This window comes from Bombina bombina, chromosome 3 (genome assembly GCF_027579735.1).
Source record: "Bombina bombina isolate aBomBom1 chromosome 3, aBomBom1.pri, whole genome shotgun sequence".
Taxonomy (NCBI): domain Eukaryota; kingdom Metazoa; phylum Chordata; class Amphibia; order Anura; family Bombinatoridae; genus Bombina; species Bombina bombina.
In genome coordinates this window covers 234,980,790-234,997,442 of record NC_069501.1, presented here as the reverse complement: position 1 = coordinate 234,997,442, position 16,653 = coordinate 234,980,790, and the positions used below count along the sequence as shown (strand labels likewise).

Here is a 16,653-nt window from a genome sequence, read left to right as displayed (position 1 = left end):
ACTGCAAAGACAAAATAAAATATTGAGAGCATATAATGGATTTGAAATCCCTACTGTGGGACAATGATGTCCCTACATCATAATAACAAAAACAAGACACAGATTTGTTGTAGTTCCTGGAGAAAGCGTTCCTATACTTGGTTTACAGTCTATACAACAGCTAGGGCTGGTCAACAAACTGTTTGCAATTACAGAAATTAAATATAAGAGCACTACTACCTTGCTAGAGGACTACAAGAATGTATTTGTTGGGCTTGGTAAGCTCCCTTTGGAATATAAAATAGCTTTAAAACCTGGAGCATCACCAGCAATTCATGCAGCACACAAAGTACCTGTAGCTTTAAGAGATAAGCTTAAAAAGCAGCTACACCGCCTCCTTAAATTAAATGTCATAGAATGTGTGCATGAGCCAACAGAATGGGTTCACTCTAGTTATTGTCCCCTATTTATCAAGCCGCCAACTGCAAATACGCTGGAATTCCGCAGCGTAATTGTGGCGAGCCTGATTCCCCTTAGTTATCAAGGCCTACAGACCGGCAAAAGTAGAATTTTGTAACGTAACATACAATCCGCCGGTCTCAGTCCGACACAGATCAATGCTTATGTCACTACAGATGTTCCGAATGCAAATTCAGCACTCTCTGACTACTTTTGCTAGTTGAAGTAAATGATGTACACTGACCTAAAAGAGCACAGTACTGGCCAACTCACTTGTTGCACTTCTCACAAGGTGCGAACTAAGACACAAAAAATTAATACAAAAGGATGTGAGTGGTGCCACAGGGCTGACTGTGTGTTGAAAGACTCGTTTGTGACCATAAATGTTTGTATTCGAAATGTCAATTTTAACAACTCAAATATCTAGTAATAGGACCGTTAAATCTATTGCGTGTCCCAAATAGTACATAAAATTGCTATCTGAACAATTACGAATCATAAACTTCAGACAGGTGTGGAGTTCTAAACTAAAATTTAATGGAATAAATAAAAGGTAAACATATATAATACAAATGCCTAGATAGAACTTTATAAAACCATATTAGTACATTTAAAACAATGACACCGGTGTCTTAGTACTTTACAGTGCATACAATAAATGACATAAAATCAAATCCTCAATGCAAGAAATAGAATATATCTGACATAAAAATCAATTAGAATATATCTGACTCATCTATTACTAGAATAAATCTGACTCATCTATTAGTGGCGGCTAATATTGACGGCTAGTGTTAGCTTCATTGGTATCAACGGCTGGTAATATGTGCTAAATACAAGACATAGAAGTTACTGATGTTATAAATCTATTGCGTGTCCCAAATAGTACATAAAATTGCTATCTGAACAATTATGAATCATAAACTTCAGACAGGTGTGGAGTTCTAAACTAAAATTTAATGGAATAAATAAAAGGTAAACATATATAATACAAATGACTAGATAGAACTTTATAAAACCATATTAGTACATTTAAAACAATGACACTGGTGTTATAACATCAGTAACTTCTATGTCTTGTATTTAGCACATATTACCAGCCGTTGATACCAATGAAGCTAACACTAGCCGTCAATATTAGCCGCCACTAAAAGATGAGTCAGATTTATTCTAGTAATAGATGAGTCAGATATATTCTAATTTTTGCACTGAAGATTATTGATTTTTATGTCAGATATATTCTATTTCTTGCATTGAGGATTTGATTTTATGTCATTTATTGTATGCACTGTAAAGTACTAAGACACCGGTGTCATTGTTTTAAATGTACTAATATGGTTTTATAAAGTTCTATCTAGTCATTTGTATTATATATGTTTACCTTTTATTTATTCCATTAAATTTTAGTTTAGAACTCCACACCTGTCTGAAGTTTATGATTCATAATTGTTCAGATAGCAATTTTATGTACTATTTGGGACACGCAATAGATTTAACGGTCCTATTACTAGATATTTGAGTTGTTAAAATTGACATTTCGAATACAAACATTTATGGTCACAAACGAGTCTTTCAACAGACAGTCAGCCCTGTGGCGCGGACATTTAAGGGTTTATTGGGTGGGTTTTATTTTTAGATTAGGGGTTTGGGTGCAATAGAGCTAAATGCCCTTTTAAGTGCAATGCCCATCCAAATGCCCTTTTCAGGGCAATGGGGAGCTTAGGTTTTTTTAGTTAGTGTTTTATTTGGGGGGGTTGGTTGTGTGGGTGGTGGGTTTTACTGTTGGGGGGGTTGTTTGTATTTTTTATTTACAGGTAAAAGAGCTGATTTATATGGGGCAATGCCCCGCAAATGGCCCTTTTAAGGGCTATTTGTAGTTTATTGTAGGTTAGGGTTTTTTTTATTTTTGGGGGGCTTTTTTATTTTCATAGGGCCCTTAGATTAGGTGTAATTAGTTGAAATCTTTGATAATTTCTTTTTTATTTTTTGTAACTTAGTGTTTATTTTTTGTGTAACTTAGTGTTTGTTATATTTTTCTAAGTTGTTAGTTTTTTGTAACTTAGTAATTTTTTAGTGTAGATTTAAATTATTTGAGTAGGGTAAGGTGTTTAAATATATAATATAATTAATTTAATTTGTAGTTTAATGTAGTTTTAGTATAACAGTTAGGGTAGTTTAATTATTAGTTTAATATAGTTTCATGTAATTTTAGTATAATAGTTAGGCTAGATTAATTATTAGTTTAATATATTTTAATGTAATTTTATTATAATAGGGTAGGTTAATTAATAATTTAATATAGTTTAATTTAATTCTAAAGTTAAGTTTAAATTGATTATAAGATAGGGATAAGTTAATATTTAATATAAAGTTAGCGGGTTGTTAGGTTTAGGGGTTAATAGGTTAATTTAGTTTATGGCGAGGTGGGGGGCTGGTGGTTTAGGGGTTAATAACTTTATTTAGTTGCGGTGGGCTCCAGGAGCGGCGGGATAGGGGTTAATAAGTATAATGTAGGTGGCGGCAGTATAGGGGGTGGCAGATTAGGGGTTAATAACATAATGTAGGTGGTGGCGGTGTAGGGGACGGCATATTAGGGATTAATAACATAATGTAGGTGGCGGTGGGCTCCGGGAGCGGCAGGATAGGGGTTAATAAGTTTATTAGAGTTGTGGTGGGCTCCGTGAGAGGCGGGATAGGGGTTAATAACTTTATTTAGTTGCAGTGGGGTCCGGGAGCAGCGGGATAGGGGTAAAACAGTGTAGTATAGTGTGGGTGTTTAGTGACAGGGTATAAATAAAGCTGTGAAAAAGCCGAATAGCAGCGAGATCGATGACTGTCAGTTAACAACAGTCCGCTGCTCATCGCCCTGTACTTGGTGAGCGGCTTTTTGACAGCTTTTTTGGTAACTTTGGAGAACGTATTCAGGTCCGCGGCAGCGATGTTAGGCGATGTCAGGTGAACGTATTGGTGCTGTTGAATGCAAGTAAGTTGACGGCTTGATAAGTAGGCCCCATCAAAAAAGGATGGTTAATTAAGACTGTGTTTAGATCCAAAAGAGTTAAATGCCAACATTAAAAGAGAGCATTACCAGATACCAACAAGAAATGAAATTCTAGGAGAGATGGCAGGTGCCCAGGTGTTTTCAATCCTTGATGCCTCAAATGGATTTTGGCAGGTGCCTTTATCAAAACAAAGCAGGAGTATATGCACTTTTAATACACCATTTGGAAGGTACAGTTTTAAATGTCTGCCTTTTGGACTATGTTCAGCCCCTGAAATATTTCATCAAACCATACATTAATTATTTGATGGGGTGGAAGGCATTAAAGTTTACATAGATGACATACTGATGTGGGGTACTACAGAAAGTGAACATAACAACAGACTTGAGAAGGTGCTACAGAATGCTCAGGAAAATAGATTGAAATAAAATAAAATAAAATGTAAATGTAATCAATCTGAAATCATCTACTTGGGAGAAATCATCTCATGCAAAGGTGTCAGACCTGATCCAGCTAAAGTACAGGCTATCGAGAAAATGGAATCCCCTGCTAGTAAGAAAGATTTACAGAGATTTCTATGGATGGTGACTTACTTGGGCAAATTTATAGCTAATCTATCAGGAAAAAAAATAAACATATGAGACATTTAATGTTGAAGGATGCTAAATTGTGCTGGGAAAAAGAACATGAAGCAGAATTTGTATTACTTAAAAAAACTGTTCAGCAGAGCACCTACTTTGCATTATTTTGTTGTCTCACGTAAAACTAAGATTTCCACAGATGCATCTACAGATGGACTAGGAGCAGTGCTCCTACAACATGATGGCAAGGGCTGGAGGCCTATTGCATATGCTGCCAGAGCTTTTACTGACACTGAATACCAGTAATGCTCAAATAGAAAAAGAGACATTGGGTATTGCATTTGGCTGTGAAGCTTTTCATAATTTTGTTTATGGCATCCCAGTTAAAACTGATCATAAACCATTAATAACTATTTCACACAAAGAATTGTGGAAAGCACCACCAAGAATTCAGAGGTTACTTTTGAAGTTACAGAAATATGATTATATATTGGAATACACCCCAGGAAGACATTTATTAATTGCAGATTCTTTATCTCGAATTTGGACAGAGTGTCACAGATCACCCGATGATGGAACTGACTCAGATATAGAGGTGCATGTCAATAGTGTTAAAATGTCTGGAACCATTTCATCAACTATGTGGCAGAGATTACAAAAGGCAACTGGAGAAGATGAAACTCTTCAAAATGAAATACAAGCCATCAATTCTGCAAGTAAAAAGGTATACATGCCCAAGCAGTATTTGCCACATAGGGAAGAGCTTTCAGTGTTTGATGGTGTTCTTCTGAAAGGCAATAGATTGGTAATTCATGTATCACTGAGAAGAGAAATGTTAACTAAAATACATGAAGGGCATTTAGGAATACAAAAATGCAGAAGGAGAGCTAGGGAAGTTATTTTCTAGGCAAAAATGATGACTGATATCACAAACTTTATCTCTGCATGCCCAACTTGTCAGTCCTTTTAATCTGCTCTCCCTAAAGAAACTCTCGTGCAGGAAGAATTGGTGAGGATTCCATGGCATACAGTAGGTGTGGATCTCTTTTTACTGAATGGCCAGGACTACATAGCCATATTAGATGCTTACTTCACCTATCCTAAAGTTGCCAATCTGAGAATTACTTCTTCAGAACAGGTGTGCAAGAAATTACGAGCAGTGTTTTCAAAGTATGGCATTCCAAATGTCTTAAAGTCAGACAATGGCCGCCAATTTTCATGTAAACATTTTCAAGCATTTCTGAGGAATTTGGATTCACACATATAACATCTAGTCCCAGGTATCCCCAGAGTAATGGATTAGCAGAGGCTGGAGTCAAAATGATTAAGAGGTTGCTTGCAAAGGCTAGTCACTCAGGAGAGAATACACAAACAGCTTTACTTAATTATCGTGCTACACCACTGGAAGGAGGAAAGTCTCCAGCAGAACTGTTTTTTGGCATTCAGATAAAAACTAAATTACCTCAGTTGGCTCTTACCAAGTACCATGCAAACAGCAAATTACACAAAATGTATTGGAAGAGGAAAGAGAACATAAGAGATTGTCAGAAGAGAAATTATGACAGGGGTGCAAAAGATCAAATGGAGCTGCATGTTGGGGATGTTGTGAAACTCTGGACAGGACAAAAATGGGACAACGAAGCAGTTGTGCTGCATAAAGTGGCAGAACGGTCATTTGAAGTGAAAACCACAGAAGGTTTAGTTCTTAGACGAAATCGTAGACATTTACTGAAGATACCAAAATGTGCAGGTTCCAAAATGCTGCAAACTGACATGGAATTGTTTAGTGATACAGATGGATTATTGGGGGATGAAGATGAAAGGACACTACCTGAGGAAAATGGAGCATTAGGACATGACATATTGCCATTTCATGAAGCTGATGTGGAAGAACTTGACAGAGCAGAGACTAAATGACACTGAAGCGTCTCTGCCAGAATCACCAATTGTTAACAAATATACATCTAATGGCAGAGCAATAGGGATGGGCAAATGTGTAAATTTTCGAATTTCGAATGTAGAACGAATGTTATTACCGAAATGTAGAACGAATATTCTTAAAAATTCGAAAATCGAATGTTATTTACAGTTTTCGAATGTCACTTTCGAATTCGAAAGTTTATAATTATATTGAATGTCCAGATTCGAAATTTAGAATTTAACATTCTATTTAACAAATACTATTCAGAAGTTCAATAGTTCATGTAGTAGGGCGGGAATCTAGTAAATTGATACATAATAGATACAAATATATCATTTTGAATGTTTCCATATAGAATATTGCATAATTCGAATATTACATTTAAAGAAAGCATTAGAAATACTATTACAAACATATAAATTCGAATTTTTCGAATTTGAATATAAATTCGAATTTTTCGAATTCGAATATTGCATAATTCGAATATTACATTTAAAGAAAAAGCATTAGAAATACTATTACAATCTAAATTCGAATTTTTCGAATTCGAATATTGCATAATTCGAATATTACATTTACAGAAAAAGCATTAGAAATACTATTACAATCTAAATTCGAATTTTTCGAATTCGAATACACGTATTGCATAATTCGAATATTACATTTAAAGAAAAAGCATTAGAAATACTATTACAATCTAAATTCGAATTTTTCGAATTCGAATATTGCATAATTTGAATATTACATTTAAAGAAAAAGCATTAGAAATACTATTACAATCTAAATTCGAATTTTTCGAATTCGAATACACGTATTGCATAATTCGAATATTACATTTAAAGAAAAAGCATTAGAAATACTATTACAATCTAAATTCGAATTTTTCAAATTCAAATATTGCATAATTCGAATATTACATTTAAAGAAAAAGCATTGGAAATACTATTACAATCTAAATTCGAATTTTTCGAAAAGAATGTTTTCGAATGCAATCGTAAAATTCGAAACCGAACATTCGAAAATCGAATGTTAGAATGTTATGTAAACATTCGAAATTCAATTTGAACGAACGAATGTGTTAAAATTCATGCCGTTTTTCGAATGTTGCGAAACATTCGCCCATCCCTACAGAGCAATTAGAAAGCCACAAAAACTCATTGAGGGATGTTGAGAAGTACACTTGTCAGTTAGGTTTGATTGTTATTTATTTGTTGTTGTCATGTTTGCTGTTATATTTATATTGTTTATTATTTGTTTGTTTTTGTTTCTAAAAAGGGGAAGATGTGTTGAGTATAGTTTGCAATGAACTTTCATTATATCATTGCTACAGGAAGTGAGTTCAAGGGGCAGGGGCACACAGGAAACAGGAAGAGTTCTAGCAGTCTAGTTTGGAGTTGCATTGCAGTCAGTCATGTATTAAAGTTATTTCAGAAAAGCAGCCTGTCTCTGTCATCATCTGTTATATAAATAAGCAGACAACACAAAAGGGACATTAAACACTTTGAGATGGTAATATAAACTGATAAATCATATATATATATATATATATATATATATATATATATATATATATATATATATATATTACTCACACACACATATATATAAACTCTGCAATATACTTTCACTGTTTATTTTGTCCCCTTTTCATGTAATTCAATTTTGAAATTGTGAGCTTTTCAGTTCCTGTAAGAAAGGGAATTGCAGAACACTGTTATATTTCACACAGCCATTGGCTGCATCCTCTAGTGACCTATTTATAACTATCCTCAATTGGCCACAGCAGAGAAGGTAAGCTCTTGGCAGCTCCCATAGCTTAATAGACACTACAACTTTACACTTATTTTGTCAATATTTAAACAGCTAATGAAACTTTAAAAAATACTTCTGCATGTTATTCTCAGACTAATCCTTTCTTTGAATGCATCATTCTATCTAGCATTTATTTCGTGTTTAATGTCCCTTTAAGTGGTTTTAATCTGAGCACAATGTATGTTACTGCCAATAAGAAGTTTAACTTAACTGTGTGTGTCTCACTGAGAGGGTTAAATCTACTATTTTTGTGTTACTAGATGAAAGGGGGTTACACCTCATTTTGTTGTCAATACTAAAGCTCCCAACTGTCCTGAATATTGTGGGATTGTCATGGTTTAATAGAACTGCCCGCAATGTTCCACCCACAGCTACCCCTGCTTTATAAATGTCCTGGTTTCTGGAAATGGAACCAGGCACTGTGTAGCCATTATGTCAGACTTTCCTGACCCATCTCTCAGCATACAAAACTCCATGTGTGACTTGCCCTACCTTGTTCATGGGCCACCCATAACCCCACCTTTATTGATCATGACTCCATCTGCAGGTCTACCTTTCTTAACTTAAACCTCTCACTCATAGAGGCCTATTTATCAAATGTCTGTCGGGCCTGATCCGACAGTACGGATCAGGTCCGACAGACATCGCTGAATGCGGAGAGCAATACGCTCTCCATATTCAGCATTGCACCAGCAGCTCTTGTGAGCTGCTGGTGCAACGCCACCCCCTGCGGACTCGCGGCCAATCAGCCGCCAGCAGGGGGGTGTCAATCAACCCGATCGTACTTGATCAAGTTGAATTGTGGTGATTCCTGTCCGCCTGCTCAGAGCAGGTGGACAGGGTTATGGAGCAGCGGTCTTTAGACTCGCCAGAAATACGGGCCCTCAAGCTCCATTCGGAGCTTGATAAATGGGCCTCTTAGACTGGATCCAGGAAATATTAGGAGGTATGGGTTACTGGCATACGTGGTATGGATCACTGGCTAAATATAAAAACGTACTGCTCTATATGTGTGTTACCAGTGGAAACAATGAAATCTCTACTCTTTGTATGTTACTGGTGAAAACATGGTTAAACAATGTGCCCAGTGTATGTTTTAGTAGCAGGAATGACTTAATTGCCAAGTGCTTAACTGATTATATTCTTTGTTTTTTATATACAGGCCAAAGCTGGATTCTTGTTGAATATCCTTGGAGTACTGACAATCACATTGGCCATCAACAGTTGGGGTTACTACATGTTTGATCTTGGCAGTTTTCCTACCTGGGCAAATGTTACAACTGTTCCTTAAAGGTTCTTGCACAAGGAATTTATGAACAAATATTGAGTAAAATCAAGCAGACACCAAAACTACTGAGATGTGTGAATGTGCAATGACATTTGTAATATTGCTTTCTGTTTTCGAAGGCAAGTACCACACATCTGTTTGGAAACAATGGCTGGTGTCCCAGAAGCTGGATTTTTCTCCATTTGCTGAGAGTATCTCAACTAGACAAGGCCTATTCGTGGCATTTGCTGTTATTAGATGTTCATGGCATTAACAAATATTCATTTGAACACATCATTATACCAGCAAGAAGTGTCTATTTAGCATTAAGATGATCGTCATACTTTGAGCAAAGTCAAATAATCGTACTCCATCACCAATCAGAATTTACTGTTTTTGTTCAACAGATATTCAAGTATTTGTATATTTATTTAAAATATAAAGTACAGATTGGTTATTCATAAGTCAGCATTAGAAATCAACGTGATTTCTGTGGAAGAAAATTTGTACTGTCTGTCTGAAGCAACAATAAACCTTTTTTTTTTACTGTAAAACCGATGTAAGTGCAGTTATGATTTTGTCATAGTGAAGAAATGAAACAAAATAGTTTGGTTAATATATTAAGAGTTTATTATTTTGCATTGTATCTGTATATACATATACAAAATAAACAGGGGTATCCAACATTTTCAAATGGGAGACACAAGAGAATATTTATTTCAACTGCAGGGATGTGAAAAAAATATATTAATTGGAGCAAAAATATACACTTTTGTTTTATGAATAAACTTAAGATCAGCAATTTTTAGCATGTTTTTAACAAAATAACTTTCACAAGCATCAGTATACAAAAACGATTCAGAAACAAGAGCACCCAGAAATGGCAGGAACAAGCCAGTTGCAGAAAAGAGGGACACAGTGTGGGTTGTAAATGGAAATAGAAACTGAATGGAATAAATGGCAAATCACCCCTAATCTTCTGTTTTGTATCTCCATTGGGTTGAGGAGGAGGATATTAAAGTAACAATTAATACTTCCTGCCTTTATCCTTTTAGGCCACATCCCACAACTGCCTATCCACATTCCTGGACCACCTGACTCTGTCCTCAGAACTATCCCCTGTCCCTGGAATACCTGTAACTGAGCCTCCACCCACCCTGTCCTCACCTATGGGACTACCACTACTAAACCCTGGGGTATTTGCTCCATGATAAGGTTTATGGAACTGCCCATGAAGGCTCCCATTGTGGCTTCAGGATTTTAGGCTGAACAACCATGTAGTCAACTTCTGCATTAGAATGTCTATTTACAGTGTCCAGTCTCAAATTTATGAAAGTAGTCAAAAACTAACGTGGTAAAAAGCAGTGGTGAACCTTAAACAACAAACATGTTCAAAATGATAAATATCATGGATAGTGGATGGTGCTAGTAGGTGATAATGATAATTATCACAACTTTCCACCCTTGTAAGTTCCCCTCTTTCTTTGGGCCTGATGTAGGTGATAATGATAATTATCACAATTTTCCACCCTTGTAAGTTCCACTCTTTCTTTGGGCCTGATGATCTAAAAGTTCTTTGCTTAGGGAAGATGATATAAGCAATCTGATCAGTACAGTGAGGTCCCTCAATTTAAAAACTAAAATTTTACCTTTAGAAATGTTTATCTAACTAAGCAGTTTTTGATCATCCGCCCTTTTGTCTTTTTCTCTTTTCGTAATTCAGCCACCTACTTCTTTGTCTCATAGCAGAACCTGTCCTGTCTCTGCTGTACTGATGAATTAGATTGCTGGTGTGTCTATTCACATGAGCTGAAGTATAGCAATAAGCAGTAGTAGTTATCATCAGTCTTATATGTAGATATATATTATATATATAGAAATAGACAAACAAATACACATATAAACACATAAATACACACGTAAACACAGATATACACGTTTACATACACACAAATATATATATATATATTTTTTAAATAGGTTTTTCATTGAGGTTGTGCGCATTATACAGTATAAATGAAACATCATAAAACACAGATAACAAAAAGAAGGTAACGTTTACAGGTAGTGTTTGACAAAAGTAGAGCATCGCAGTGGGTTGTTATGAGTAAGTATCTTGAACCTCTGTTTTATATTAATTTATATGGTTGATTCCTCTTTTAACATTAGAGGTCACTCTTGAACCTATGAAGACTAATATAATCTAGGGGAGGGAATTGGCTTTTGGGATGGTCGCTCTTGGACCTAGGCATTTCAAGGTGGGGGGAAGATCAGCAGTCATGAGCCGCTTGATATGAAGGTAGGGAGGGGGCTTGGGCCTTTATAAACTAGTAATACATTACTCAATATTAGAAGCAGGATGGAGTATTTTCCATTAATAGTCCAAAACAAAGGGTACATGTATGTTCAGAACCATGACTATTTAAATAGGTAATCAGTGACTTTAATAGGGTGACCAGTAGGATAGAGAGTTGGGTAAATTAGTATATTTCTTAGAGATAGGTAATCTTTAATGGGAAGGGTATGATGAAACCTATAACTTAGAGGCAATTGGGGGTTACTAAGAAGAATCGCGGGAGATATGAGGAGATGAGGATGTAAAGTGGTGTAAGCAAACTATCTATAGGTTCTTAATTACAATATGTCTGTGGTCTGGTCCACCAGTAAGCAGGGTAGTTGATCTACCTGACGTCAGTATCTCCAATCATCACATCCCAATGTATGTGTTAAGAGTAGTACCCACTAGGTGGTTATATATAGATGATTTGATATCTAACATATGTGTTAGGAAACTGTGTGTGTGTTCACTGCTCTGCTAGAACATAACAAATCTGTAACAGGAAACTAGTCAATATACAGTATAATACAGTAAGATATAACATTGATGTTCCATATGAAACACTGAGGATCTGACCATTGGCTACATGCTAAGAAGATAAATATAAATACAGTAAAGAGTGCTTCACAACGTTCACAAGTACATGCAAATGTATTATGCACCCTAGAAACATCTCTTCATCTAACCAATGCCAGCTCTGTTTAGATCTGACCTGATGTGGAATGAGTCTTTATTAAGGTTTTTGCCAAAAACTAAAGAGAGATCTCGGTAGTTCTTTATTGTGGGTCGTCTTGAGAGAACGATTGTCAGGATCACCTCCCACTCATACGATCGCTCTGTGGCGATGTAGTTCTTAAGGAGTCCCCAGTATCCTGTCCAGGAGACGGCCGCATCTCCCGACCGGAGCACCAAGGTTGAGGAGGTACGTTTCTGCTCTCTATCTGGAGTTGAAGTGGGTAGCTGAGGGAGCGACGAACATTCCAAAAGTGGGAGTCGCTCGAGGTCGGGCATCAGGATCAGACTTAATCTCCAAGTTGTAGCGGGAGCTTGTAGGTAAGGTAGGTTATGCGCCTCCAGGCTTTCTCCCAGACTTTCTCTCTTAATCGATCCTGGGATCTGTGCAGACTCTTTGGATCTATAGTTTGAGGTCTGTTTTGTAGTGGGGCAGTTCTCCGGAGCTTCCATGGAGTCATGCTCAGATGGTAGTGGTTGCTGGGCGCCATCTTCTGTGCAGGCCCCTTTGATGGCAGCTTTGAGATCAGCAAACCCCTCATCCATCTTACGGTCAAGATCTCATAGTAAGGCAAATATAGTGGATCAGAACACCTCCACCCTGCTGTTTGAAGCCGGTAAACAAGTAGGCCCGTTATACCCGGCGAGTCGGGGGGGGGGGGGGTTGAGAAGAGAAAAAAAAAATTTCAAGCCACCTCCCAATTCAACTAGTTGTTCAGTGTAGCATTCTAGGAGCTATAATCCTTTTAGAACCATACTCCATCAGTGGGAAATATAAGTATAGTACAATCTTGAGTCTCGATGGAGAGATTGTGTAGATTGAGTAGTCGAAGAAGAATGTTGTATGCTCAAGTAAAAGGTGACGGCCTAATATATTAGCTGGCTGATTCAGGTCCTGGGGGGACTTAAGTGTAGATCTCGGCATATCGCAGATCCATAAGATGAGTAGCAATGAAATCTTATAAGTATAGGATAAGATTAAGACTGTATTCAAGAGTAATTTAGATATTAGAGGAATAGCCCCAGGAACTTCATAAAATGCGACTGATCATGGCCACTTCTTAGCCACGCCCCCCACAAATATATATATTTATTCATACAGTACATACATTGGAGCCCTTCCAAGTCAAACACCTTGCCATATACCATACCCCTTTTTAACCATTTTAAAACATATACAGTATATCAACATAAATGTTATATTTTTTTTTAAATGTGTATGTATAAGAATAATAATTTATTTGAATTTGTTTTACATGTGCTTTGTGAAATCTCTTTTTGTAACCCTTACACTTTACTTCAGGTAGCAAGTCGTACTAATCTTTCTAGTACTATTTCAGCTTTCACTCGAGTGAAACCCCAAACTTTCAATTTATAATTTCAGCGGTATTTAGCGGGGTCATGATATCCATTGAATGTAATGAGTGCAATAGAGAGATATCAGCCACGTTAAAACCTTCTCTGGTAAATCTGATTTACCATGGACTTGTAGAGGCCTATTTATCAAATGTCTGTCGGACCTGATCCGACAGTACGGATCAGGTCCGACAGACATCGCTGAATGCGGAGAGCAATACGCTCTCCGTATTCAGCATTGCACCAGCAGCTCTTGTGAGCTGCTGGTGCAACGGCACCCCCTGCAGACTCGCGGCCACCAGCAGGGAGGTGTCAATCAACCCAATCGTACTCCATCGAGTTGAATTCCAGCTCTGAGCAGGCAGACAGGGTTATGGAGCAGCAGTCTTTAGACCGCTGCTTTATAACTGCTGTTTCTGGCGAGTATGAAGACTTGCCAGAAACACGGGCCCACAAGCTGCATTCGGAGCTTGATAAATGGGCCTCATAGTATCAAGTTGCGTTTGTAATATTAGCGTGGCCCATTGTGTGGAATTTCAGTTTAGAAGAGGCAAGTAGTATATCTCTAGGTTTGATACAGTGCAAAGATTTAGGGTAAATAAATACAAATAATAAATAAACTGTCCTTTAGAAAAGTTTATATTTTTTCTACAAATTGACTATTAATGTCTAAGGAAGTTGTAGATACAGTTGCAAGAAAAAGTATGTGATCCCTTTGGAATGATATGGATTTCTGCACAAATTGGTCATAAAATGTGATCTGATCATCATTTAAGTCACAACAATAAACAATCACAGTCTGCTTAAACTAATAACACACAAAGAATGAAATGTTGCCATGTTTTTATTGAACACACCATGTAAACATTCACAGTGCAGGTGGAAAAAGTATGTGAACCCTTGGATTTAAAAACTGGTTGAACCTCCTTTGGCAGCAATAACTTCAACCAAACGTTTCCTGTAGTTGCAGATCAGACATGCACAACGGTCAGGAGTAATTCTTGACCATTCCTCTTTACAGAACTGTTTCAGTTCAGCAATATTCTTGGGATGTCTGGTGTGAATAGCTTTCTTGAGGTCATGCCACAGCATCTCAATCGGTTTGAGGTCAGGACTCTGACTGGGCCACTTCAGAAGCCGTATTTTCTTCTGTTTAAGCCATTCTGTTGTTGATTTACTTCTATGCTTTGGGTCATTGTCCTGTTGCAACACCCATCTTCTGTTGAGCTTCAGCTGGTAGACAGATGGCCTTAAGTTCTCCTGCAAAATGTCTTGATAAACTTGGGAATTCATTTTTCCTTCGATGATAGCAATCTGCAGGCCCTGACGCAGCAAAGCAGCCCCAAACCATGATGCCCCCACCACCATACTTCACAGTTGGGATGAGGTTTTGATGTTAATGTGCTGTGCCTCTTTTTTGCCACACATAGTGTTATGTGTTTCTTCCAAACAACTCAACTTTGGTTTCATCTGTCCACAGAATATTTTACCAGTACTGCTGTGGAACATCCAGGTGCTCTTGTGCAAACTGTAAACGGGCAGCAATGTTTTGTTTGGACAGCAGTGGCTTCCTCTGTGGTATCCTCCCATGAAATCCATTCTTGTTTAGTGTTTTACGTATTGTAGATTCGCTAACAGGGATGTTAGCATTTGCCAGTGACTTTTGTAAGTCTTTAGCTGACACTCTAGGATTCTTCTTCACCTCATTGAGCAGTCTGCGCTGTGCTCTTGCAGTCATCTTTACAGGACGGCCACTTCTAGGGAGAGTAGCAGCAGTGCTGAACTTTCTCCATTTATAGACAATTTGTCCTACCGTGGACTGATGAACAGCAAGGCTTTTGGAGATACTTTTATAACCCTTTCCAGCTTTATGCAAGTCAACAATTCTTAATCGTATGTCTTCTGAGAGCTCTTTTGTGCGAGGCATCATTCACATCAGGCAATGCTTCTTGTGAAAAGCAAACCCAGAACTGGTGTGTGTTTTTTATAGGGCAGGGCAGCTGTAACCAACACCTCCAATCTCATCTCATTGATTGGACTCCAGTTGGCTGACAACTCACTCCAATTAGCTCTTGGAGATGTCATTAGTCTAGGGGTTCACATACTTTTTCCACCTGCATTGTGAATGTTTACATGGTGTGTTCAATAAAAACATGGCAACATTTCATTGTTTGTGTGTTATTAGTTTAAGCAGACTGTGATTGTCTATTGTTGTGACTTAGATGATGATCAGGTCACATTTTATGACCAATTTGTGCAGAAATCCATATAATTCCAAAGGGTTCACATACTTTTTCTTGCAACTGTAAATCATAAGCTTTTAGGATTGTGACCAACCCCTATATGTAATCCCTGCAAAATGATTAAACACTGAGAGCTAGCTGCACACATCTTGTGAGCCAATGACAAATGGCATATGTGGGTAGACACCAATCACCCACTAGCTCCCAGTAGTGCATTGCTGCTCCTCAAACTTCCGAGTATACCTATGAAGAAAGGATACCAAGAGTACAAAGTAAATTTGATAATAGAAATACAATTAGGTATCTTAAAATGAAACAATTAAAGTTTTGACTTATATTTCCAATAAATGTTTATTTCTTCAATATTTAAACAACTAATATAAGGGTTAATCACAATATTTTAGAAGAGCTTATCTGGAGTGGCTTTACCAGGAACTTTTGGCCTAGAGGGCAAGTACACTAAATTAGAGTCTTAGCACTGGCTCCCACGGCCTGCACTAAAGGAGAAGTTCTCTGTGAAGACGGATCGGGATAAACATGGCTCTCCAACACACTAAAGATAAGTATTTTATGATACAGTTGAACTTTTTCACCCGTAGCAAAGGAACATTTACATTTGTTTATTGTAAATGTTCCATGAATGGTTGGTATTTGTTTTGTTTAAAACAATACAAATACAGAATAGCACAGGCAACAATATTTTGAATATTCATAATGAAAGATTCAACTAAAACTTTTCATACTTCTTGTGCTATCAGTGTGACACCAAGAAATGGCTAAACAAATACAAAGACATTTAGAAAATATCCCACTAAGAGATATTTTAAAGATTTATAAAAGTTTTACAAGAAACTGATAGACCTTTATAGCTTAACTCCTTGAGTGCTAACGACAGCTCTGAGTCATCAGAAAGTTTCCCTCTCAGGTAGTAAGATGGCTCAGAGCCGTCACTAGCACTTCCCC

At 37.1% G+C, this 16,653-nt stretch overlaps 1 protein-coding gene across 1 annotated transcript in view; it reads left to right on the top strand.

Annotated features, from left to right (window-relative positions):
- LOC128651575 (solute carrier family 13 member 2-like) overlaps positions 1 to 9,519 on the top strand; it is a 103,322-nt gene extending 93,803 nt beyond the window's left edge. Inside the window, exon 12 of the mRNA XM_053704592.1 lies at positions 8,917 to 9,519. Coding sequence (XP_053560567.1) covers positions 8,917 to 9,045 — 129 coding nt within the window. The 3' untranslated portion in view covers positions 9,046 to 9,519. The remainder of the gene's footprint in view (positions 1 to 8,916) is intronic.
- Positions 9,520 to 16,653: the final 7,134 nt, after the last annotated feature.